The following is an 18,947-nucleotide window of genomic DNA, read 5'->3' as shown; positions in this document are numbered from 1 at the left end:
ATCCTGCATGTCATCTGCACCCTGATAAGCATCAGACTCAGAGGTGATGATGAGCAGGACAGGAACAAAAGCATGATGAGGTTCCCAGCAAGGTTTATGAAAGCAGGCAAGCTTGTAAGGCATTAATCTCTGGGATAGTGCTGGGGCTTGACAACTCTCCCATCTGATATCCTCAGCAGCTCCAAATCCCACAAAGGAATTACTGAGGGACTGGGACTGAAGGCATCAGCCTGTTGTGCTTGTGCAAGGTTCCTCAGAGGTCAGAGGGCCAAAATCCATTCTATTTTTAAAAACAAAAAGCAAACTTTTATTCTTTTCTAATGAGCTGTGAGTGGAAAAAACAATTTCCTCAGTGTCTTTGATTCCAGGGCTACGTGCAGATAAAATTGTGACTGCTTCCAGCCAGGGGAGGGAAGGCCAGAATTCCCAGTGGCACAGAGTGAGGACAGAGCCCTCAGCCTCGCTGCCTGGGCAGGGATTTCAGTCCTTGCAGAACGCAGCTCAATCCTGGTGAGGCTCCACGAGGAGGGACCTGTTCCCAGCCTCGCAGCTCCACCCAGTGGCTCTTTTTTGGCAGGATAAATCCATAATTTCAGAGGCATCAAAACTTGTTGAGGCCAGCACTGATGCGCTGTGGAGATGCTCTGGGATGTGCATGAGGAATTGAAGGTGTATTTGTTTGTCACATTGTTAAAATTGTCAATTACCATTTGGATAATGGCAAAAAAACTGTGAAGAGACTTGTAATGAATATATAAAAATCAGAAATCTTATTATCCCTTTTCTTAACCCCTCCCAGCACAAGTGGAAGGGGGAAGATAGAAGGGAACTGGTAATTTACACACTTCACCTTCTCAAATTCTCTGTGAGCAGATTGCAACAGTTTGGGCCAAACTTATTGTTATATGAGCTTAGTAATGAACTACCAAAAGAACTGATTTCTGATCTGTAAGCTCATTTTGAAAAAGAATTCTCTCATGAGTGTGAATTTAACTTGGCAGCTCTCACTGTATTGCTCCACTTTCCTTCCTGGGTAATTACCAGGACTAACAGGAAGCAAATTTTCATCATTTCCATCAAGGATGCCATGCTGAAACTTGCTGTTTCCAGGAGTATCAGGGCACTTGTAATTAAAATAAGCTTCTATTTGTGCATATGCATACTTTTACTCCAAGAACACTCAAGAGACGGGTACAGATTCACAGAACACAGAAGTGTGACATTAACAGTGTTTATTTTCAATTTGAGCCAGTATTGTAAAAATATCCCATTCCTCCAAGCTCAAGTGAAAACTGACATCTCAGTTGTGCATAATGTAGATTCACCAGCCTCTCTGCAAGTCTTAAAAATAGAGAAGCTGATAAACTGATAGAAACCACAGTTTTGCTGTGAATCTCCTGGAAGTGCCCGCCCCATCTGTGTGAGGAAAATATCATCTGTGAAATGCTGCTCCCAGATGGGCTGTACAGCTCCAGAGCCATGCAAGGAGTTGAAATGACCTCTTCCTCCTCAAGTTCAAACATTATTTAGCATAAATGCAGCCCCTAAGGCCTTCACTTCACTTGCTTTCTGCCAGCACAGCAGCTGAATACGGGCTTTAATCTGCTTTGTTTTGCCATTGGAGAGCTCTGTGGTAAGAGACTTGGAGTTACAAAATACGTGGATCCCACCTTTAAGCTTGTAGACATCACTTCTCCATCCATACAATTAAAATTAAATCAGCCTCTGCCTTGTTAGAACAAAAGATCGGGGACTTTTCTTTTAGAGGGATAATATTTTGAAATAGATATTCTTTACATGTGGAATATTGAATAACAGGAAGCATCTTGCAAAAGGCAGTTTTGGAAAAGGGAATTTTCTCTTTTTACTTTTTATTAAACCCTAAATCAGAGCAAGAACCTGCTGGGTTTTGCTTGTCCTCCCCAAAACTATCACTGAAGAGCCCTTCAGTGTCTGAGCCAGGTACAGCCACCCCACCAAATGTCCAAGACCAGACTGTGGAGCAGAACTGTGGAGCTCCTAGGCTGTGGAACAGAGCTGGCTCACTGATTTTACCACAAAGGAGTTTTCTGGGCACCATCTCCCAGTTGAGCTTGTTCTCTCTTGTTCCCACAAGTCCCTCATCATGGTGGCACCATGGCAATGAGGGAGGCCAGCAAGTCCTGTGTGTGTGCAGGGAAGGTTTCAAATGCCCATGGGACACAAAATAGCTGAGATTTTGGCATGGCAAGGGTGTCACAGCTTGCAGCCTGTGAGATTTTCTCCCTCTCTGTTTCTGTACCAGGATTTCTGTGTTTGCAAAGGTCTGTGCAGGTTGTGAAGCTCCCTTCTCTGCACCAAGGGAAATATAGGTTGGATATCAGGAAAAAGTTTTTACAGAAAGAGTGCTAAAGTTCTGGCATGGCCTGGCCAGGGAGGTGGTGGAGTCTCCATCCCTGGGTGTGTTTAACAAAGCCTGGATGTGGCACTGGGTGCCAGGGTTTAGTTGAGGTGCTGGGGCTGGGTTGGACTCCACGATCTTGAAAGTCTCTTCCAACCTGGTCATTCTGTGAATTCAGATGAAACCTGCTGCTGTGAGAAGCAACCTCCTTACCCCAAAATTGCTGTTCAGTTCTTCTTTTCCTGCAGCTGGGTGGGTCCCAGGCTCCCTGCAGCTGCTTTCAGCCACTGTGCAGTCCTGAGCCTGCTCTCCTGCCACGTGAAGAGGGGCTTGTACCCAAAATGCCTGGAGGCCTTGTCTGTCTCAAAGGAGAAGGTGGTGACTATGGTGTTCAGCAGGGGCACGTTGAGGAAAGGCTGTGGCCTCCAGAAAGGGGACAGGATGGCCCTGATGATCCTGTGCAGCTGTATCATCACCCACATCTTCCAGTAGGGGATGTGAGAGCCCAGCCTCACTGAGGGGTCTGCACTGGACAGCAGCTGGTGCCTGACCAGGAAACCCTTCCTGCTTGGGGTGTCATCATAGCAGTAATACACCTGTCCTGCCAGCAGCTCGGCCTTCAGCTGCAGGTGCCTTGCTGCAAGGACATGCATCCAAGCCACATTCCCTGCAGAAATAACAGAGGGAGACAAACAGCCATTCAAGGGGAGCTCAGTTTCCCTGCTCACCATAGAATGAGTGCATTGGGTGTGCCAGCTTCAGTGCTGGGAAGCAGGGAGGCACTCGTGTGTGCTCAGCTGTGCTGCACAGAGACTGAGTAGTTAATCCAGGCCTCCAAGAGCCTTTAAACCTTTGGTGTCCCCTTTGAGCTGGACAATTAATGTGCCTTGTGATCCTGGTTCACGTGAAGCAAAAGGGCAGTGGTTTGTAGTGAGAGCAGGATGAATAGGAGGCAGTGCTCCAGGGTTTTATCCCTGCCTCTGCTGGGAGCCTTTGAAGGAGTCACTTGATTTATCTGGGCCTGATCCTTCTCTAACAGCATTTTCAAAATCTGCACTTTTGGAAAAAGACATAGAAGTGTGCTGCACAGAAATCACTGAATGCCTGCATGATCTAATGGTGAATTACACCCCCCTGAAAGGCACCAAAACAAATTCTTCCTATAGGTTTTGTGAGTAATTTCTTGTGCTTGCTAAAACTGGTCATGTAGTGCAGCCTTTTCTGTAAAGAACTTGATAAGTAGTGGTAGTTTAATTTTTTTTTCTAATGAAGAAATGTCTTTTCCTAGCAAAAACATTTTAAAAACACAGCCAGAATTTCTCTCTGCTGCCCATATATCCCTGAAACACTTCTCAAAGGGCATAAAGAAAACTCTTGCCAGGAAAATAGTAATAAGAAGCTGCTTTTAAAATCCTTTAGCCAGTCTAAGTTTTGTGGTTCCAAACCCATTTGTGCTCATTCACCATGCTGATCTCTCAGTCTGGGGAGATTATGGCTAAGCTGACGTGCACAATCCCCTGTGACTAAAGCTGGTAGCACCCATGCAAGGAGCTCAGCCCTTCACTCACCCACGTAGGTGTGATTCCTCTCGGTGTCCTTGGGCTCCAGGTAATTCAGAACACCCCTCCTGGCTCTGGCCAGCAAGTACAGCTCCTGCAGGAACCCTGCCTTCTCCCCATACACGGTGTTGGGACGGAGGACGCAGGTCCTGAGTGTGCCACCATTGCTCAGCTGCAAAATCAGGGAGGGAGGTCAGGGAATGGATCCAGTTTGGATGGATCCAGAGATGGGATCTCCCACAGTGAGAAAAATCTCCCACAAATAAACCCAAACCCTGGGAGCTCTGGCCTAGAGGAGTGAATATTTGCAGAGCTGCCCTGCATTCTTAGTACCTGTTTTGGGTCCCTGAAAACACAAGGAGGTGCCCAGTTTGATTTTTTTTTTTTCACAGGACACCTGAACCCACATGGTGCTCCTTGAGAATGCTGGTGGCATTAATTCTTCTGCAGTTTGGGGCATAAAAGAGGATTTGCAACAACCAAAACCAGGTACCACAGCAAGCCAGCAAGCCCAACTGGCTGGCCTCAAAGTGGGACTGGGGGAGAGATGCTCCAGGCAGTGGTTTAGAGCACAAGTCTCAGTTTTATATTCTCAGTTGTCTAGAAGAACTCATATGTCTGCTGGCTGTGCTGCCAGCCTAAAACACTGAACAGGGGGCTAGCCCTAGGTATACCAGTATTTTTAGTTCTTAAGTCACTCTGGAAAGACTGAAAATTACACATTTTTTCAGTATGAACTAGGTGAACCTGGTTCCTTCAGCCCTAATTTAGCACAGCCCTTTCCAAAGTCACACTCCTGCTGGAGCTGAAGTAGAGGCTCAAAGAGAAGCACCCTGTGATCCTGGGAGAGTCTGGCAGCTTCCTGCTGATGTGGGAATATCAGGCTTTGGGAGGCTTAGGACAATGTGGTTTATGCATCAAATCCAGGCAGAGGTTGGACACACACTTAGCCAGGAGCTGTGGGGTTTTTCCATCTCCCTCTTCCCCCTGCCCTGTGCTGTAATTCCAGGGGTGCTATCACTGGATTTTGTACCTTTGCTCCGTTGGCTTCAAGCACAATTTTTTCTGCCATGGCTTTTGTCTTCCCATAGGGCAGCTCCACTTCCCCAGTGTACTGAGTGTCCTCATTTCCTCTGGAACAGATTGTGGGAGACAGGGACTGACCATGGGGTGGGGTCCTCTGTTGTGGGGAGGAAAGATGAATCTGACTCCAGATTCTTAGAAGGCTATTATATCATATTATATTACATTATATTATAGAATGCTATACTAAAACTATACTAAAAAATAGAGAAAGGATACTGACAGAAGGCTAAAAGATAATCATGAAAAACTCCTGACTCTCTCCAGAGCCTCGACACAGCTGGCTGTGATTGGTCGTTAAGTTAAAACAATTCACATGAAACCAATGAAACAATCACCTGAACCTCTGTTTTGTAGAAACAGTCTCCAACCACATTCCAAAGCAGCAAAACACAGGAGAAGCGAATCAGATCATAATTGTTTTCATTTTTCTCTGAGGCTTCTCAGCTTCCCAGGAGAAGAAATCCTGGCTGAGGGATTTTTCAGAAAATGTGACAGTGACAATGGGGCAGAGCACAGGGCTCAGGGACATCTGTGCCAGCCTGGTTTGCTCTGCATTCCCTGCTCCCAGGGGTTTCTGCTGCCTGGCAGCAATGGGAATCTGAGCTCCTCACTGCACTTTGGGAGGAATAAAGCCCCAAGGAGCACCAGGTGCTTCAGGGTGTTCACAGGCAGGTTTGCATGGAGCACTGCTTTCTCAGAGCTGGATTTTAGTTTTGTCTAATAGCAGGATTGAAATAACATTCCATCAGGCAAATTAGAAGGCAGCAGAGTGACATTTTTAAGCAATTCACAGCAAGGTAAAAAGAGCACAAGAAGATGGAGGGCAGGAAAATGAGAGCAATTCTACTTCATTTTTTCATCAAGGGCAGAGAAATGCCTCCCATGAGCCATAAACTAAAAGGAGAAGCTGCTACTTAATTTTCTCACAGAGTTGATTAAAGTTGGGAGGCATTTGCTGGGGATGTGGTGGAGCTGCTGGAGATCTCCTGGAAGCCTTGCAATCAGCAGGGTTGGGCTGGGATTGCTCCTCCATCTCCCCTCACAAATTACCCTTAGGGGGAAGGAGAAGCGAAGAACCCATGGCCAAGGACAAGCAGGGAACCCTGGGCTGTGGCTGGAAGGCAACCTGCTCCTTAGGTGCCAAGGGGAAAACCTCATGTGGGATCTCACATGGAACTGGCCTCTCAGGGCCTGGAATAATTCCAAGGAGAAAGCAGAAAGCAGCTCTGTTCCCCAGAGGGTGTCAGCATCTCATCCCAGTGGTTTTAGATCAGCCTGAGGCCATCATGAGATTTGATTTAACATCTCCAGAGGGCTCTGGAGTGAAGAAACCTGGCTTGCAGCATGGCGAAGGAGCATCCACTTGCTCCCCTGAGTAGCAGAGATGGGCTCTCCCTCCCTTCTTGTGCTGCTGGAGACTTTCTTCCCATTTTTAAATTAATTTTCTCTATATTTTTCTGTTAAAGAGAAATCCACCCTGGCAAACCAGGACCTGCCAGGCATGGGGTACCCCACACACGGCAAAGAGGAATCCTCACCCTCCTGTGGCAGATGGGCTCAGAGACATCTCCTTTTCAGTGGCCTGTGAGGACTTCACCCAGCAAATCTGCAGCAGAGGTGTTCTTGTCAAACACTGGGCCTTGGGAGAGTCAGCTCTGGCTCAGGCTCCCTCTTTGACCTTGGCAAGTGTTTTCTCTTTTCTGTGCTCAGATCTCCCTGTGTAAAACGTGGCCGGTGCTGCTGCCTGGCCGCTGCCTGTTCAGCAGTCTGGCATGTTGTGTGTCAGATATCCCAGCTGAGATCAGGCTCTCCTTGCACTACAGCAACAGAAATAAATTAGGAGCATCAGAAATGCAGACTCCTCACACACCCTGGGCTTCTATCACAAAACCCTCCTCGCCTCCCTGTGTTTACAGGGCATGAACAAGAGACAAACCAAAAAACAAGCAAGACAAAAGATTGATTGTGCAAGGTTTGTTGCAAGCCCAGGAGAGGCCCAAGACAATTAGTGGGGGGTTATCTAGAAGTTCTAGTTTTAATTGCTTTCTCTCTTTTTTTTAATCAATTTTTTGGGGTTTTGGTTTGGTTTTTTTTTTTCCCCTGTTTTTTTGCCTTGCAAAGCTTTTGAAAAGCAGCAGCCTCACAAAGGGACAAACCTGCCTGCTGTTCCTGGGCTGTGCTGTGTGTGCCTTCCCCCACCCCTCTGAAGCTTGGTAGTAACAAAGAGCTCAGCATAATGCTCTTGCTTTTCAAAACGATCCCAGATAAGTGAACGCTAATCAGAGTGGAGCACCATTGTCAGAAGGTATCTCAGCAGTGCCTGTCTCCCAGGGATTGAGACTGACAGAGGCATTTTCTATTATTGTTGGATGCTGAGGTGTGAGCATTATCCCTGAGCCCATCACCCCGGCCAGAGGCTCCTCCTGCTTTGTCTGTGCCAATTCCCTGCACGTAAAAGGGAGGGAAATAAATTCTACGATGCAGTGATGGAGAAGGGAGACAGAGGAAAAGGAAAAGGAAAAAAAGGAAAAGGAAAAGGCAGGATCCTGGACTGTGAGGGAGAGGGCAGAACAGATGGGGTGGGGAGATGGGAAGAGGAGAAAAGAGAAAGGCATCACCTGTGCCTTCAGTCTGCAAAGCAGAGCCATGTTCTGCTGCTCCCAGACATCCCTGGGCTCCCTCCTGAGACAGGTGGGGTAAGTTTTCACTGGGAGGCTGATTCTTCTCATTATCTAATTCCCTTCATTCAAAATCAAAGTAATTGGAGAATGAAGACCCCTCTCTAGGGCTTCCTCTCAGGATAATGGGAGAATCTGAACAGAACACTCATTTTGTGTTCTGCAAAATGAGTGAAAGGCTCCAGGTATGGCTTTGTTTGTGTTTGTGGTGGGAAAGGCTGTTCACGGCTCCATGAGCATCAGCCTGGGTGGGTTTTCTTGCCCATGCTGGTGCCACCATTACAAGCCAAAGGATTGTGATTAGGCAAGATCTGGGGCTGATTTTTCAAGACTGTTCACATCTCTCTCTTAACTCACAGGACCAAAATACTGACAAGCATGTGCCTGTATCTACATGAATTCTTAGGAATTATTTGTATTTGCTGGTGTCCAAATTCCATAGCTTTGCAGTGACACAGTCTCCAGTGCTTCTGGTCCCAAATGGATTGAGTTGCTCTCATGGATTTTTCCATAAACCAGACATTTATTCTACAGATTTGAGTGCTTAGACACTTTTCAAAACAAGGGGCTTATGCCTTAACTTACTTGTGAGCATGAAATTTTGGCTTGTAGGCAATTTTAAGTTATGTCTTTTCTAGCTGGGCTCAAATTTCTAGAACCAAATGACTGGAGGCAGCTGTGCCCAGCCTGGCTGCCTGTGGAGACACCACTTGACTTGGAGCCAGCTCCCCTGGCACACACATTTCCATGGGCTGAGCAGTTTATGTGGCTACAACCAGGCTTGAAATCAGCAAGGAGCCTTCCAATAGTACACATCAGACTGCCCTCAAATTTAACCTAAAACTTCAGCCCCTGAAGTTTTTTAAGATATTTGTTCAGAAATATCAGCCCTTCTCTCAAGGTGCAGGTGCTGTTGCCTCAGGAATACAAAAGTATTCCCAAATCCTGAGCAGGGGTGTCAGCTGATTGTCAAAGTCACTTCTGGAGATCAAAGCAAAAAAACCCTCAAAACTGTTATTTTGACCAAAACTGTTATTTACTGTCTTTGTATTGATCCAAATCCCAGCTTTGCCACAGAGGGTTTTCTAAAGGTCTGCTGCTGCTTCTGGGTCTGTGGCTCAATCTCATGGGAGCCCAGAGAGAGGAGAAGGGTTGAGCATAAAGTTCCCTGAAGCCCAGGAGATAGCTCCCATGAGCATGTTCCAGGAAGAAGGACTTTGAGGGATAGAAGGGTACAATTTACAGGCCAGAAGCAGGCCTGTAATAGAAGGGTACAATTTACAGAACAGAAGGATGTGACTAACCTGAATCCTGCAGATTCACACCAATGCCTCTGTCCCTTAGGTCTTCATAGGCAATTACTTTTTTCTGGGATAATGCTACATGAGATTTGCCCACATTTGCTAACAGGAGATGGGCACAGGCTGGCCAGCAGTTCCCTGTGGAGCTGGGAGGAGAAGGGGCAGAGTGGTGGTGGCAGTGTGGCACCACCTGCCCTTTGAGTTGACTCATTGTGAGGGAGAGCAAAACCTCTGACCCAACAGCACGATGTAATTTGGCCATATCCCAAACTCTGAGCACGTGAAACCTTATCTGAAACTGATTTTAGGGCTCTGAGGAGCAGGGCTGTAGATCCAGGGACAGCCTGGCAGTGCAGCTGGGCCATAGTGCTCTCACCTTGGGGAATCACTGGCCAGGCTTAGGTTGGGAAGAGCCATGGCTCCTAAATGGGCAGAGCAGCAAGGAAAGGTTTTCAAGAACGAGAAGGGGAACACAAATCTTCTCCTTGGTAGCTCAAATCCATCTGGCTGCAGTTGCATTGCTGTTTGACTGGACAAACAGAGTAAAAGGAGAAGGTTTGCTGAGGCTCACCTGAGCAGGGGCTCACAGGAGGTGTTGGGTCCCACAGCAGCAATGGAGCTGGTGTACAGCAGGTATGGGATGCTCAGGGCACAGCAGGCCCTCACCACATTTTCAGTTCCTGTGGGGCAGGATGGAAAGGACAAACATTCAACCACCTTGCCTTGATTCCTGTTGTGCAAATCAAAACAGATTCCCAGCATTTTTCCAACTTAGAACTAATCCATCTTTTTATGGCTGAAAATATGTAATGCCCCAGGTGAGGGCTGCATTTCCTCAGGAGGGGATGGTTGATAACATGAGTAGTTTATAACATGAGTAGCAGTCACATACACAGCTCTGATGTGGCTGATCATCCATGGCCATTGGCAACTGACTTAACTTGGACTTTAGAGCTGCTAACAAAGAGAAGCTGAGGGTTTGGCAGAGAAAAACTCAATTTTTTTTTCATTTGGGGGCAGGTTGTTGGTGAAGTGCTGCCTTCTGGCAAAGGATCAGTGTTTTAGTTGCATGTGTTGCTGTGTAGAAGATCTGCAGGGTGCTACAGGGTGAAATCACTCCATCGGACTCCTGATAGCTGCAGAAATTTAAATAAAATAATGAGGGCAGCTTACAAATTCACGTGAAATCCAGACAAATCCCAAACATGGTTTGCTTTAAGGAAGGTTGTTCTGGCTGAATTAGTTGGTCAGTGTGTGTGGTTAGTGTGGTTATTTTGGAGTATTTTGGTGGGTTTGAATGATTTATGACTCTTTCAGGGGTGGTTTTTTGCATTCATTGTGATTTTGATCCAAGTTGATCCTGTGAGAGCCTCAATGACAAGGACTGAGAGCCTTCAGACCTGATAAGGCAGATCTGAAAGGAAGTTTGTGGGGCTGGCTTCCAGAAATCTCCACACTATTTGTGCCTGGCTAAGCAGGCTCTGCCCTGAGCCTGTCTGCAGACCTTGTGTGGGAGGGCATGTGAATTTTCTTCTCCTTGCTCTTAAGGGCATAATCTGAAATTACCAAGGAAATCCTGAGTTTAGGATAATTTCCAAGGACACGAATCCATCTGAAATCCCAGTGGAAAAGAATCAATGTGCTTCTCCACAAGCCTATCACAATATGTAAAGTTAACTGAGAACCCCTGGTGAGAAACATCACTGGAAACAGCTGAGTTAAAATCCATTCAGCTTAACAAAAAGCAGATTAAAAAGTCTTTAAGTGACTCGATGGAAAAAATAATTCTTGTAGAAGAGAACTCTTCAATTCAGTCAACAGGGCTCTAACAGGATTTCAGCAGCCAGTGGTTGAAACAGAGGAGGGAATCAAAGCAGAAGATGTAAATTTTGGCCAGAAATTATAATTAACCATGGCCACACCACAACTCCTCAGCATTGTTATGGCTTGCTGAAAGCCATGATAGATAGCCCATTAACTTGCACCCTTAATTTGAGGCAACAAGTCTGTTGAAAAGGAATGGTCCAATTTAGCCACAAATTGTTGGGCTTAGAGCAGTAATTGGATGGATTTCTGTGGCCTGAGTTGCACAGAGGAGCCAGCTAGAGGATTATATACTTGACCTCTCCTGACCCTGCTTTTTACCATGGAGTCTACAGCAGGTATCAAATACCATTTTTATTCTTTTATCTGCCATGATTTTAATAGAGAACTTCAGGCTTTTATCTGCCATGATTTTAATAGAGAACTTCAGGCTAATCTCAGTTCAGGATTTTGAGGAGCCCCAGTGAGGGCAGCAGCCCCATTTTGGGGAGTTCCATGTGGAGCCATCCAAGGGGAGGCAGAAATGCAGGACAGGCTCCTGTTAAACCATCCCAGACCGTGCTCCTCAAAGAGTCACACTGGAAAATCCTTGCATGTGTGGTTTTCTGGGAATGTCACCAACATCTGCAAGAGGTTTGTTTGCTGAGAAAGGGACTTGCCTGGTGTTCAGTGCTCTCTGTAAATCCTCTCTGAGCTGAAGCACCGAGCTCACAGCAACAGTGAGGGGGAAGAGCTCACAAAGCCACTAAAAAGCAGCAGGAACCCTCAGGCTCTGAATATTCTCAGAACACAGAGAGCACAATACAGGCTATTAAAAGCATTGAGTTTTGAAAACAAGTACAGCAATGAAAAGAAGGCTGGAATTTAAATGTTACCCTTGAATGTATCAGCAAATAGTCGAAGCCCTGAGCAGTAATCGAGTTGGAGATGTATATATATTTAAAAAAAATAAAAATCCTTCCTTTTGGTTAACGACTATTTTAGTAGCTAACAGCCTGAGGTACCACTGGAATTGCTGCTGTAATAGGGATTTCATTATTTTTATAGCCTGTGCTTATTTGCTAGATTTATGAACACATTTTCTCTAAGCAGAACTTGCACCAAACATGAAATTGGCACTTGGTGGTAGGAGGAGAGGACTGTAGAGCTCTCAGTTACACGTGGCCTGTTGGTACATGATAGCTGGGAACTCTGACTAATTAAACAGCATCACTCTGCTAATTAAAACAGCATCACTCCCTTCTGGTGGGTGCAGCTCAACGGGTACAGCCTTGTGCTGGTATAGACAGGGCAAAATCCCTGGGAAAGCAGTGAGCTATCCAGAACAGGGTTTAATTTTAATTGTTGACCCTGTCACACACAAAACAGTTTCAGACCACTGTAGGTGTGTCCTGACCCACCTCAGTGCCACCAGGGGAAGATCTACCCTGGCCCAGGAGAGCTTTGCCAAAACTGAGCCCAGATTTGATGAGAAGAGCAAGGACAGAGGGGCAAAGGGAGAAACCTCTCTGCTGGAAATGTTCTGGACACCTTTGCCCTGAGCAAGGACAGAGGGGCAAAGGGAGGAATTTCCCTGCTAGAAAGGTTCTGGGCACCTTTTCTATGCCTGGGTGTGAGGGATTCAGGCAGAGGTAGCACAAAATGTGGTTGGATGTGGCTGAAGGTGTGTGAAGGGGACAGGGCAGTGCCCAGGGCCCCCTTGGGAGGACAGGGCAGTGCCCGGAGCCCCATGAGGGGACAGGGCAGTGCCCAGGGCCCCCTTGGGAGGACAGGGCAGTGCCCGGGGACCCGTGAGGGGACAGGGCTGTGCCCAGGGACCTGTGAGGGGATAGGGCAGTGTCTGGGGGCCCGTGAGGGGACAGGGCAGTGCCCGGGGGCCCGTGAGGGGACAGGGCAGTGCCCAGGGACCTGTGAGGGGACAGGGCAGTGCCCGGGGGCCCGTGAGGGGACAGGGCAGTGCCCAGGGCCCCCTTGGGAGGACAGGGCAGTGCCCGGAGCCCCGTGAGGGGACAGGGCTGTGCCCAGGGACCCATGAGGGGATGGGGCAGTGCCCAGGGGCCCATGAAGGGACAGGGCCATGCCCGGGGCCCTGTGAGAGGACAGGGCTGTGCCCAGGGACCCATGAGGGGATAGGGCTGTGCCCAAGGCTCTGTGAGGGGACAGGGCAGTGCCTGGAGCCCCGTGAGAGAGCAGGGCAGTGCCTGGGGCCCTGTGAGGGGACAGGGCCATGCTCAGGGCCCTGGTCTGGGCTCACCCCCGACATTGACAGCTCTCATCTCCCAGAAGGGCACCGTGCCCCTGTAGTCCACCACGGCCGCTGTGTGCAGCACCACGTGCGCCCCCCTCATGGCAGCCAGGAGCGCGTCGGGGTCTCGGATGTCCCCTCTCATCACTGTCACACGAGTGGGAGCTGCAGAAAAACAATGCAGAGATGCAGGGGGGGAAAAGGAATATAAATTAGCATCTGTACTTTCTGCAAAGTACAAAAAATCTATAAATTAAAAACATTCATTTATTTATTTTAATTAAATTTACATTAAGTAAATAAATTCTAGCAATAAATTAGTTATTAATTAATAAATCATAAAGATTTTATTAATTAATTAATAATTTAAAATTGAATAAATTTATTTCAATTTATAAATACAAATTATAAATTGAACAAAAAATTATAAATAAAAAAATATAAATCAAATCAGCATTTGCACTTTCTGCAAACTACAAAAAATTTATACCTTCCTGCAAAGCATGGAATGCCCTCTCTGCAGGGCAAGCAAAGCACTGTCTGATAGTGACTCTGCCATTTAAATCCAGCACACCAGGGCAAAATTCCCTTTTTTTGGACTCCAAGAAGCCAGGTTTGCATCTGCTTTTAATTTAAGATGGTGCTGTGCATCAGCTGTAGGGCAGAGTGGCTGTGTCTGTGTGTCTGTGTGTCTGTCAGTGCAGAGCCCCACCCTGCACCAAGGGCAGCAGGGCACACCTGGCCCGGGGAAGCTGTGCTGGACTCTTCCCTTCAGACACAAAATTTTAGGAACAACACCTGGTGATTTCAGGACATCCCACAGAGCTTTGTTTAAATTGCAAATACTGGAGATTAAGAAGGAAAATAATACAACAGGTTTAAAAAGTTTCATAGGAAATTCCTCCCTTAGAGCCACTCAGAATGTTTCCCCTGTTCCCTTTTACCTCCTCCTTCCTCAGAGCAGCTGCTCCTTACATGGCTACTCTTGGCATCTACTATTCATTTTCTTGCTTTGTAACATTTAAGTAGGATTTTCCCTTTTTCCTTTCCTGTAGCTGGGAATAGACCAGGGAGAAGCTGGGATGAGCAGCCTGTACTCCTCAGGGGTTTGCAAGAAGCCACTCATGGGGTTGCTTTGGGAAGGAGATGTTAGGAAAATTAATCCACAAACATCAGAGGTTTATGTCCAAAAAGGAGACAGAGGAGTCCTTTTTGGCTTTATTAGAATAAAAGAAGAGGCCATGGGGCATTGCCCTGGGATCTCTCAAATTTTTGGAGGACGCAGCCTCCTTTTTATCCTCATTTCCCAGCCACATTTCCCTTCTCTCTTTCCCCATTGCCTGAGGTATTGAGAGGTTCAGACTTCCCAAAACACCTGATACTGAAGATTTCCCTCTAATGTATAACCCTCCCTTTTAATTTTTAATTCCTATGGAATTTAAGGGTTTCTCTTCCCCATTGTTTCTTTCATCTTTCAATATCCAATTTCATTTATCAGCAAACCTAGAGTTTATTTGTAAAGGCAAATATATTTTTCCATTCATCAATCAGTGGAACCCTTCCCATTGTTTATTTTCTCTCCCAGTGCTGGTTTTATCTACCAGCAGACCCACAGCTGGTTTGTAAACACAAATCCTCTATTCCTCTCAGAGATGTCTCCTCTGTCCTGGGCAGAGCCCCACACATGCTGGGCTCAGGCCAGGAATTCCTGGAGGATCCCACAAATCAGGGAAGGGTCTGTGGGGCTGTTATGGCTGGAAAGCCTCAGAGAGGATCCAACAGGGCAAGGTGGGCAGAGGATTATTCCTCATGGCCCAGAAGGAGGGATGGAATCAAAGCCAGCAGATCAAGTGGTTGAGTGTTCTCTGAGCAGCCTGGCATGGAGGAGGAGACAGGAATTTTACCAAAGGGTCCAGCTGATTTCTTTATTAGCAGAGCCAACAATCAGTGGACTCACTCTGAGGAGTTTTAATATTAAATTAATTAACATTGAGCATGAATATTAATTTAGTAGTAAAGCACAGAGGTGATTCAGTGAGAATAGAGGGTGAAAGGAAGGAGCTGTCCATGGAGCAGAGATAAAACCCTTGCCTGGAGGAGCAGAGGAGGATGCTCCTGCTGAGAGCCAGAGCAGGGCATCAGCAGAATCTTGGGGGGAATTTTTCTGCTCCTCTGTTGTTTGGGAAAGCCTAGAAGCCATCAGGCTGAAGTGTTAAATAGCCTTTTTCACATTGCCTGTGTTAAGGCAGCTGGTGTGGAGCGACCATGAGGAATTTCCAAATTGACAAGGCCTGGTGAGCTCTTCCCAGGGCTCCTAAAGATCTACAGCTCTAATGTGTTATCAGCTACTTTGGAGAATTTCTGAAGGCACTGGGAGAGTTCAGCAGAGCAAATGAAACACTTGTGCTTAGAAGGGAGGTAAAGAAGAGGCAGGAAATTACAGAACATTTTGGTTTCAACCCCAGGAAATTCAGGAGCACGCACTCCAACACGTGTGTGTGAGCACCTGTGGGATAATGGGCAGGATGGAGGCAGCTGACATGGATTTGTCAAGAACAAATCAAGCCAGATAAACCTCCTTTGTTCTTATGACAAGGTAACAGGCTGCAGGGATATTGTGGAACAGGTTGATGTCATCTATCTTGATTTTTGAAGGGCTTTGGAAACTCAGCGTCATTCTCACAAGGAGTCAGTAAAACATGGGCTAAATAAGCCCCATTAAGGACAGCACAAAGCTGATGGAATTACAGTTCCCAGGGAATTGCCAGCTGTGGTAGGTGGCTGCCCTGGGGCTCTCCAGGGCTTATTGCTGTATTTGAGCCTTTTTGATTGTTTTCATCAAGAATCTGGCAGATTTGTTCATTAAATCAGCAGATAACATCAGACTGGGAGGGACCATGCTGGAGGATTTGAGTATGAGCTGAATGGAATTAACAGAGTCTGGAGGGGGAGGGAAAAAAAAAAGTGAAATTTGATAGGAACAAAGAGAAGTTTTTGGGTTTAGCAAGGAAGAGGCAGCTGCTCTTCATGGAGGAATTAAATTGGGCCAGGGCAGCTCAGGAGCTGTTGCTTGTTGTCAGCTGGAAAAGGCACAATTGTAGTAACAGGTAAAACAGGAGGATAAATTACAGGATGGAAGAGCCAAATCCATCAGCTTTTTGCAGCAATGGGAAGGCCACAGCCCAAAATTCAGTGCCCTCCTTGCAGACAGGAGCAATGGCAATGCCCTGCAGTGCTGGATGGAGCAGAGGAGGAGGAAGGAGGGTGTGAGAGCTGCTTTAGCCTGAAGCAGAAACCAGTATGGAGTGGAAGGATGTGGTTTGCAGATGGTGGAGATTGTTGTTAAAAAGAAAGAAAAGAGACACAGTAATCCTGTAATACCTCTTCTACCTGTAAGTTTAGATGGGAAATCAAGGAGCCAGACTGTACCCACTGCCTGGTGGGGCAGAGATAAATGGGGTGGCCTGGGGACAGAACAAACATCTGTGGTGGGGCAGAGGATGGGGTTGGGATGGCCCCTCAGGCTGCTCCTGCCTCATTGCCTGTGGTTTGCTGGGGTGTCAGGCCACAGAGCCCTCCTGGAGCAGGGATTTTGGCACCTCCCTAAGGTTTAAATAGATTTTTCTTCAATTATGGGTGCTTTTAAGGTAATTGGCTCCCTGAAAGCTGGGGAAACCAGTCTGCTGAGTTCATCTGCCAGGGAGGTTTCTGATAGTGATATTTCCCTGGGAGTCTTGACTTGCTGTGGGTGCATCCCCTTTCTGTCCATATCTCCCCACAGGATCTCTCTCAGCATTTTTGGCCTCTCTCAAAGCAGGCTGAAGGTTTGGGCAGCCAGAGACAGGGAACCCAGCCCAGCATTAGCTGAGCAGAGCACCCTGAGCTGCCTTGGCTTGTTTTGCATGGGTATTCCTGAATCCAGTAAAACAGGATGTTTTTCCCCAACAAATCTCACTGTGCTCAACCCTGCATGAGGGCAGCACTCAGGATATGATCAAATGAATTAATTCAGTATCTCTGAGTATTTACTGAGACTCACTCTCTCCTTTTTTAAGGCTGCTATAGGTTTCTCTCTATTTTTATAATTTATTTCACAATGCCTGCAGTAGATGATGAGATTGATTCTGTTGCTGTCAGGATTTTTAGTTGTTTCCCTCAGAAGCAGTGGCTGGTTGGAGCAGGTCAGGAGAGGGTTGATTTTAGCCCCTTTGTGTCAGATAACTGGGCAGCCAAGTTCCCATGTCACAGCCTCTGTGTGCACGTGGCTCCTCACAACTGAGCCCTGCCTGGGACTCAGAGCCTCACTGGGAGATTTCTCTTGGGTGATCCATCCCTAGGGGTCTTTTTTCTTTGATTTAGTGCTGTAAAACTTCTGAGATGGAAGTTGTTCCTCACCCAGTCTGTTTGTCCAGGTTCCTGCCCCATGCCTGCCTGTAAATACATCTCCAGTGTTTTCCCAGCTGCCAGGAAGGGGAGGGTTATGGGCACTAAATAGATGTTGGTGCCCTTTTCTTACCTGTGCTGTATTTTTCTACTTCTTCTCGTGCTACTGAATCAAAAACTCTGACTTCTTTGATGTAGTCTTGTTGAGACAGGAGCTCCACAATCCTCTCCCCCACAAAGCCACATCCTCCTGTCACCAGGTAGACCCAGGCCCCATCCATTGCTGCAGATGTTGTTGTGGTTGAGGAGCAGAGAGAAGGAGGCTGCCAGGACCTTACTGTGCACTCAGTGTTTTCTGAGCTAAGTCTAAAGTTTAGCTGTCACAGAATGCTGCTGGGTGAACATTAACTGCAGCTGGTTGCTCATAAATCAGCTTTTCCTTGGCACAGGTCCCTTCTGGGCTCTCTGACCCTTTCCTTGCTCCCATGGTAGCCCATGGCCAGTGGGGCACCTCTGGCTTGCCTTGGTGTGTGTCCAGGCTCAAGCCAAAATTTGGATGTCGGTTTTGCACCCTGGACATTCCCTTCCCACAGGCAGGTTTATCAGCTGGGGGAGCTCAGGGCTGCCAGGGGATGCTGCCAGGACCCTGTTCCCATGCTCTGGTGGTTTGTAGAGAGGCTTTAGAGCAGCAAATCCAGTGCTGAGCTGTGCCAGGGATGGGCAGCTGAGGTTTGGTGGTCACCAGATCCACCAGTCTGAGCATCTGGCAGGGCTCTCCTGGATGGATGTGCCTTGAGCTGAATACATCACACACACCCCTCTCTCTGATAGATATATATTTTTTTTAATTTATATATATATATATATATATATATATGTATATGTATATTTAGGAGGAGAAAGACCTCTCATAAATTTGAAAACTTTATTGAGTGCAAACTCAACCACATCCTTTGGCAAAGTGTTCCAGCAATTAATTCTCATCACTGATACAAGTTCCATCTTGGCTGACACACCTTTCCCTGCTATGCTATACAGTTTGTGCAGTTTAGTTTCCCACTGGAGTCCAAAAATGGCATCAGCTTTGTCCAAGGGAGCTTGATCCTGTCCTAAAAGTGGGATGGAGCAGGGACAAGACCTGTCCTGTTTCTCCCTGCCTCTCCCAAAAAGGCTCAGAGATAACAAATCAGGCCTGATCAGCTCCCAGCTCTCCTTGATGCCAAGCAAATGACATCCTTCAGTCTGGAATATTCACATTTTTTCCAATCCATCTTTGAAGGAGCTTGTCACTGTTGGTGATCTGTTCTTGGAGGGTAAATAAGGCAATATGCTCTCCCTGCTTATTTTTCCTTTACACAGTGTAGTAGTTGTTTTTCTATAGTGTTGCATGGGAAGTTTAGGGTGAGTTTGTTCCTGTTTCATGTTCACTGCTTTCCCCATCCCCAAGCTGGAATGTGGAGACAATTCCAACTGCATTCATGGCCAGAGCCA

At 47.0% G+C, this 18,947-nt stretch overlaps 1 protein-coding gene across 1 annotated transcript; it reads right to left on the bottom strand.

Moving 5' to 3' along the window:
* Window positions 1-2,607: 2,607 nt before the first annotated feature.
* On the bottom strand, window positions 2,608-17,750 carry LOC131566635 (3 beta-hydroxysteroid dehydrogenase type 7-like). The gene is made up of 6 exons (XM_058817979.1): window positions 17,590-17,750; window positions 13,083-13,238; window positions 9,576-9,684; window positions 4,973-5,072; window positions 3,949-4,111; window positions 2,608-3,047 (listed from the first exon to the last, which is right to left on the bottom strand). The coding sequence occupies exons 1-6, from the start codon at window positions 17,735-17,737 to the stop codon at window positions 2,608-2,610; spliced, it is 1,116 nt and encodes a 371-aa protein (XP_058673962.1). The 5' UTR covers window positions 17,738-17,750.
* Between the last annotated feature and the right edge of the window lie 1,197 nt (window positions 17,751-18,947).

The sequence above is a fragment of the Ammospiza caudacuta genome, chromosome 20 (assembly GCF_027887145.1).
Source record: "Ammospiza caudacuta isolate bAmmCau1 chromosome 20, bAmmCau1.pri, whole genome shotgun sequence".
NCBI classification, from domain to species: Eukaryota; Metazoa; Chordata; class Aves; order Passeriformes; family Passerellidae; genus Ammospiza; species Ammospiza caudacuta.
The sequence above is the reverse complement of the archived record's forward strand: the minus strand, read 5'-3'. Positions and strand labels throughout refer to the sequence as shown.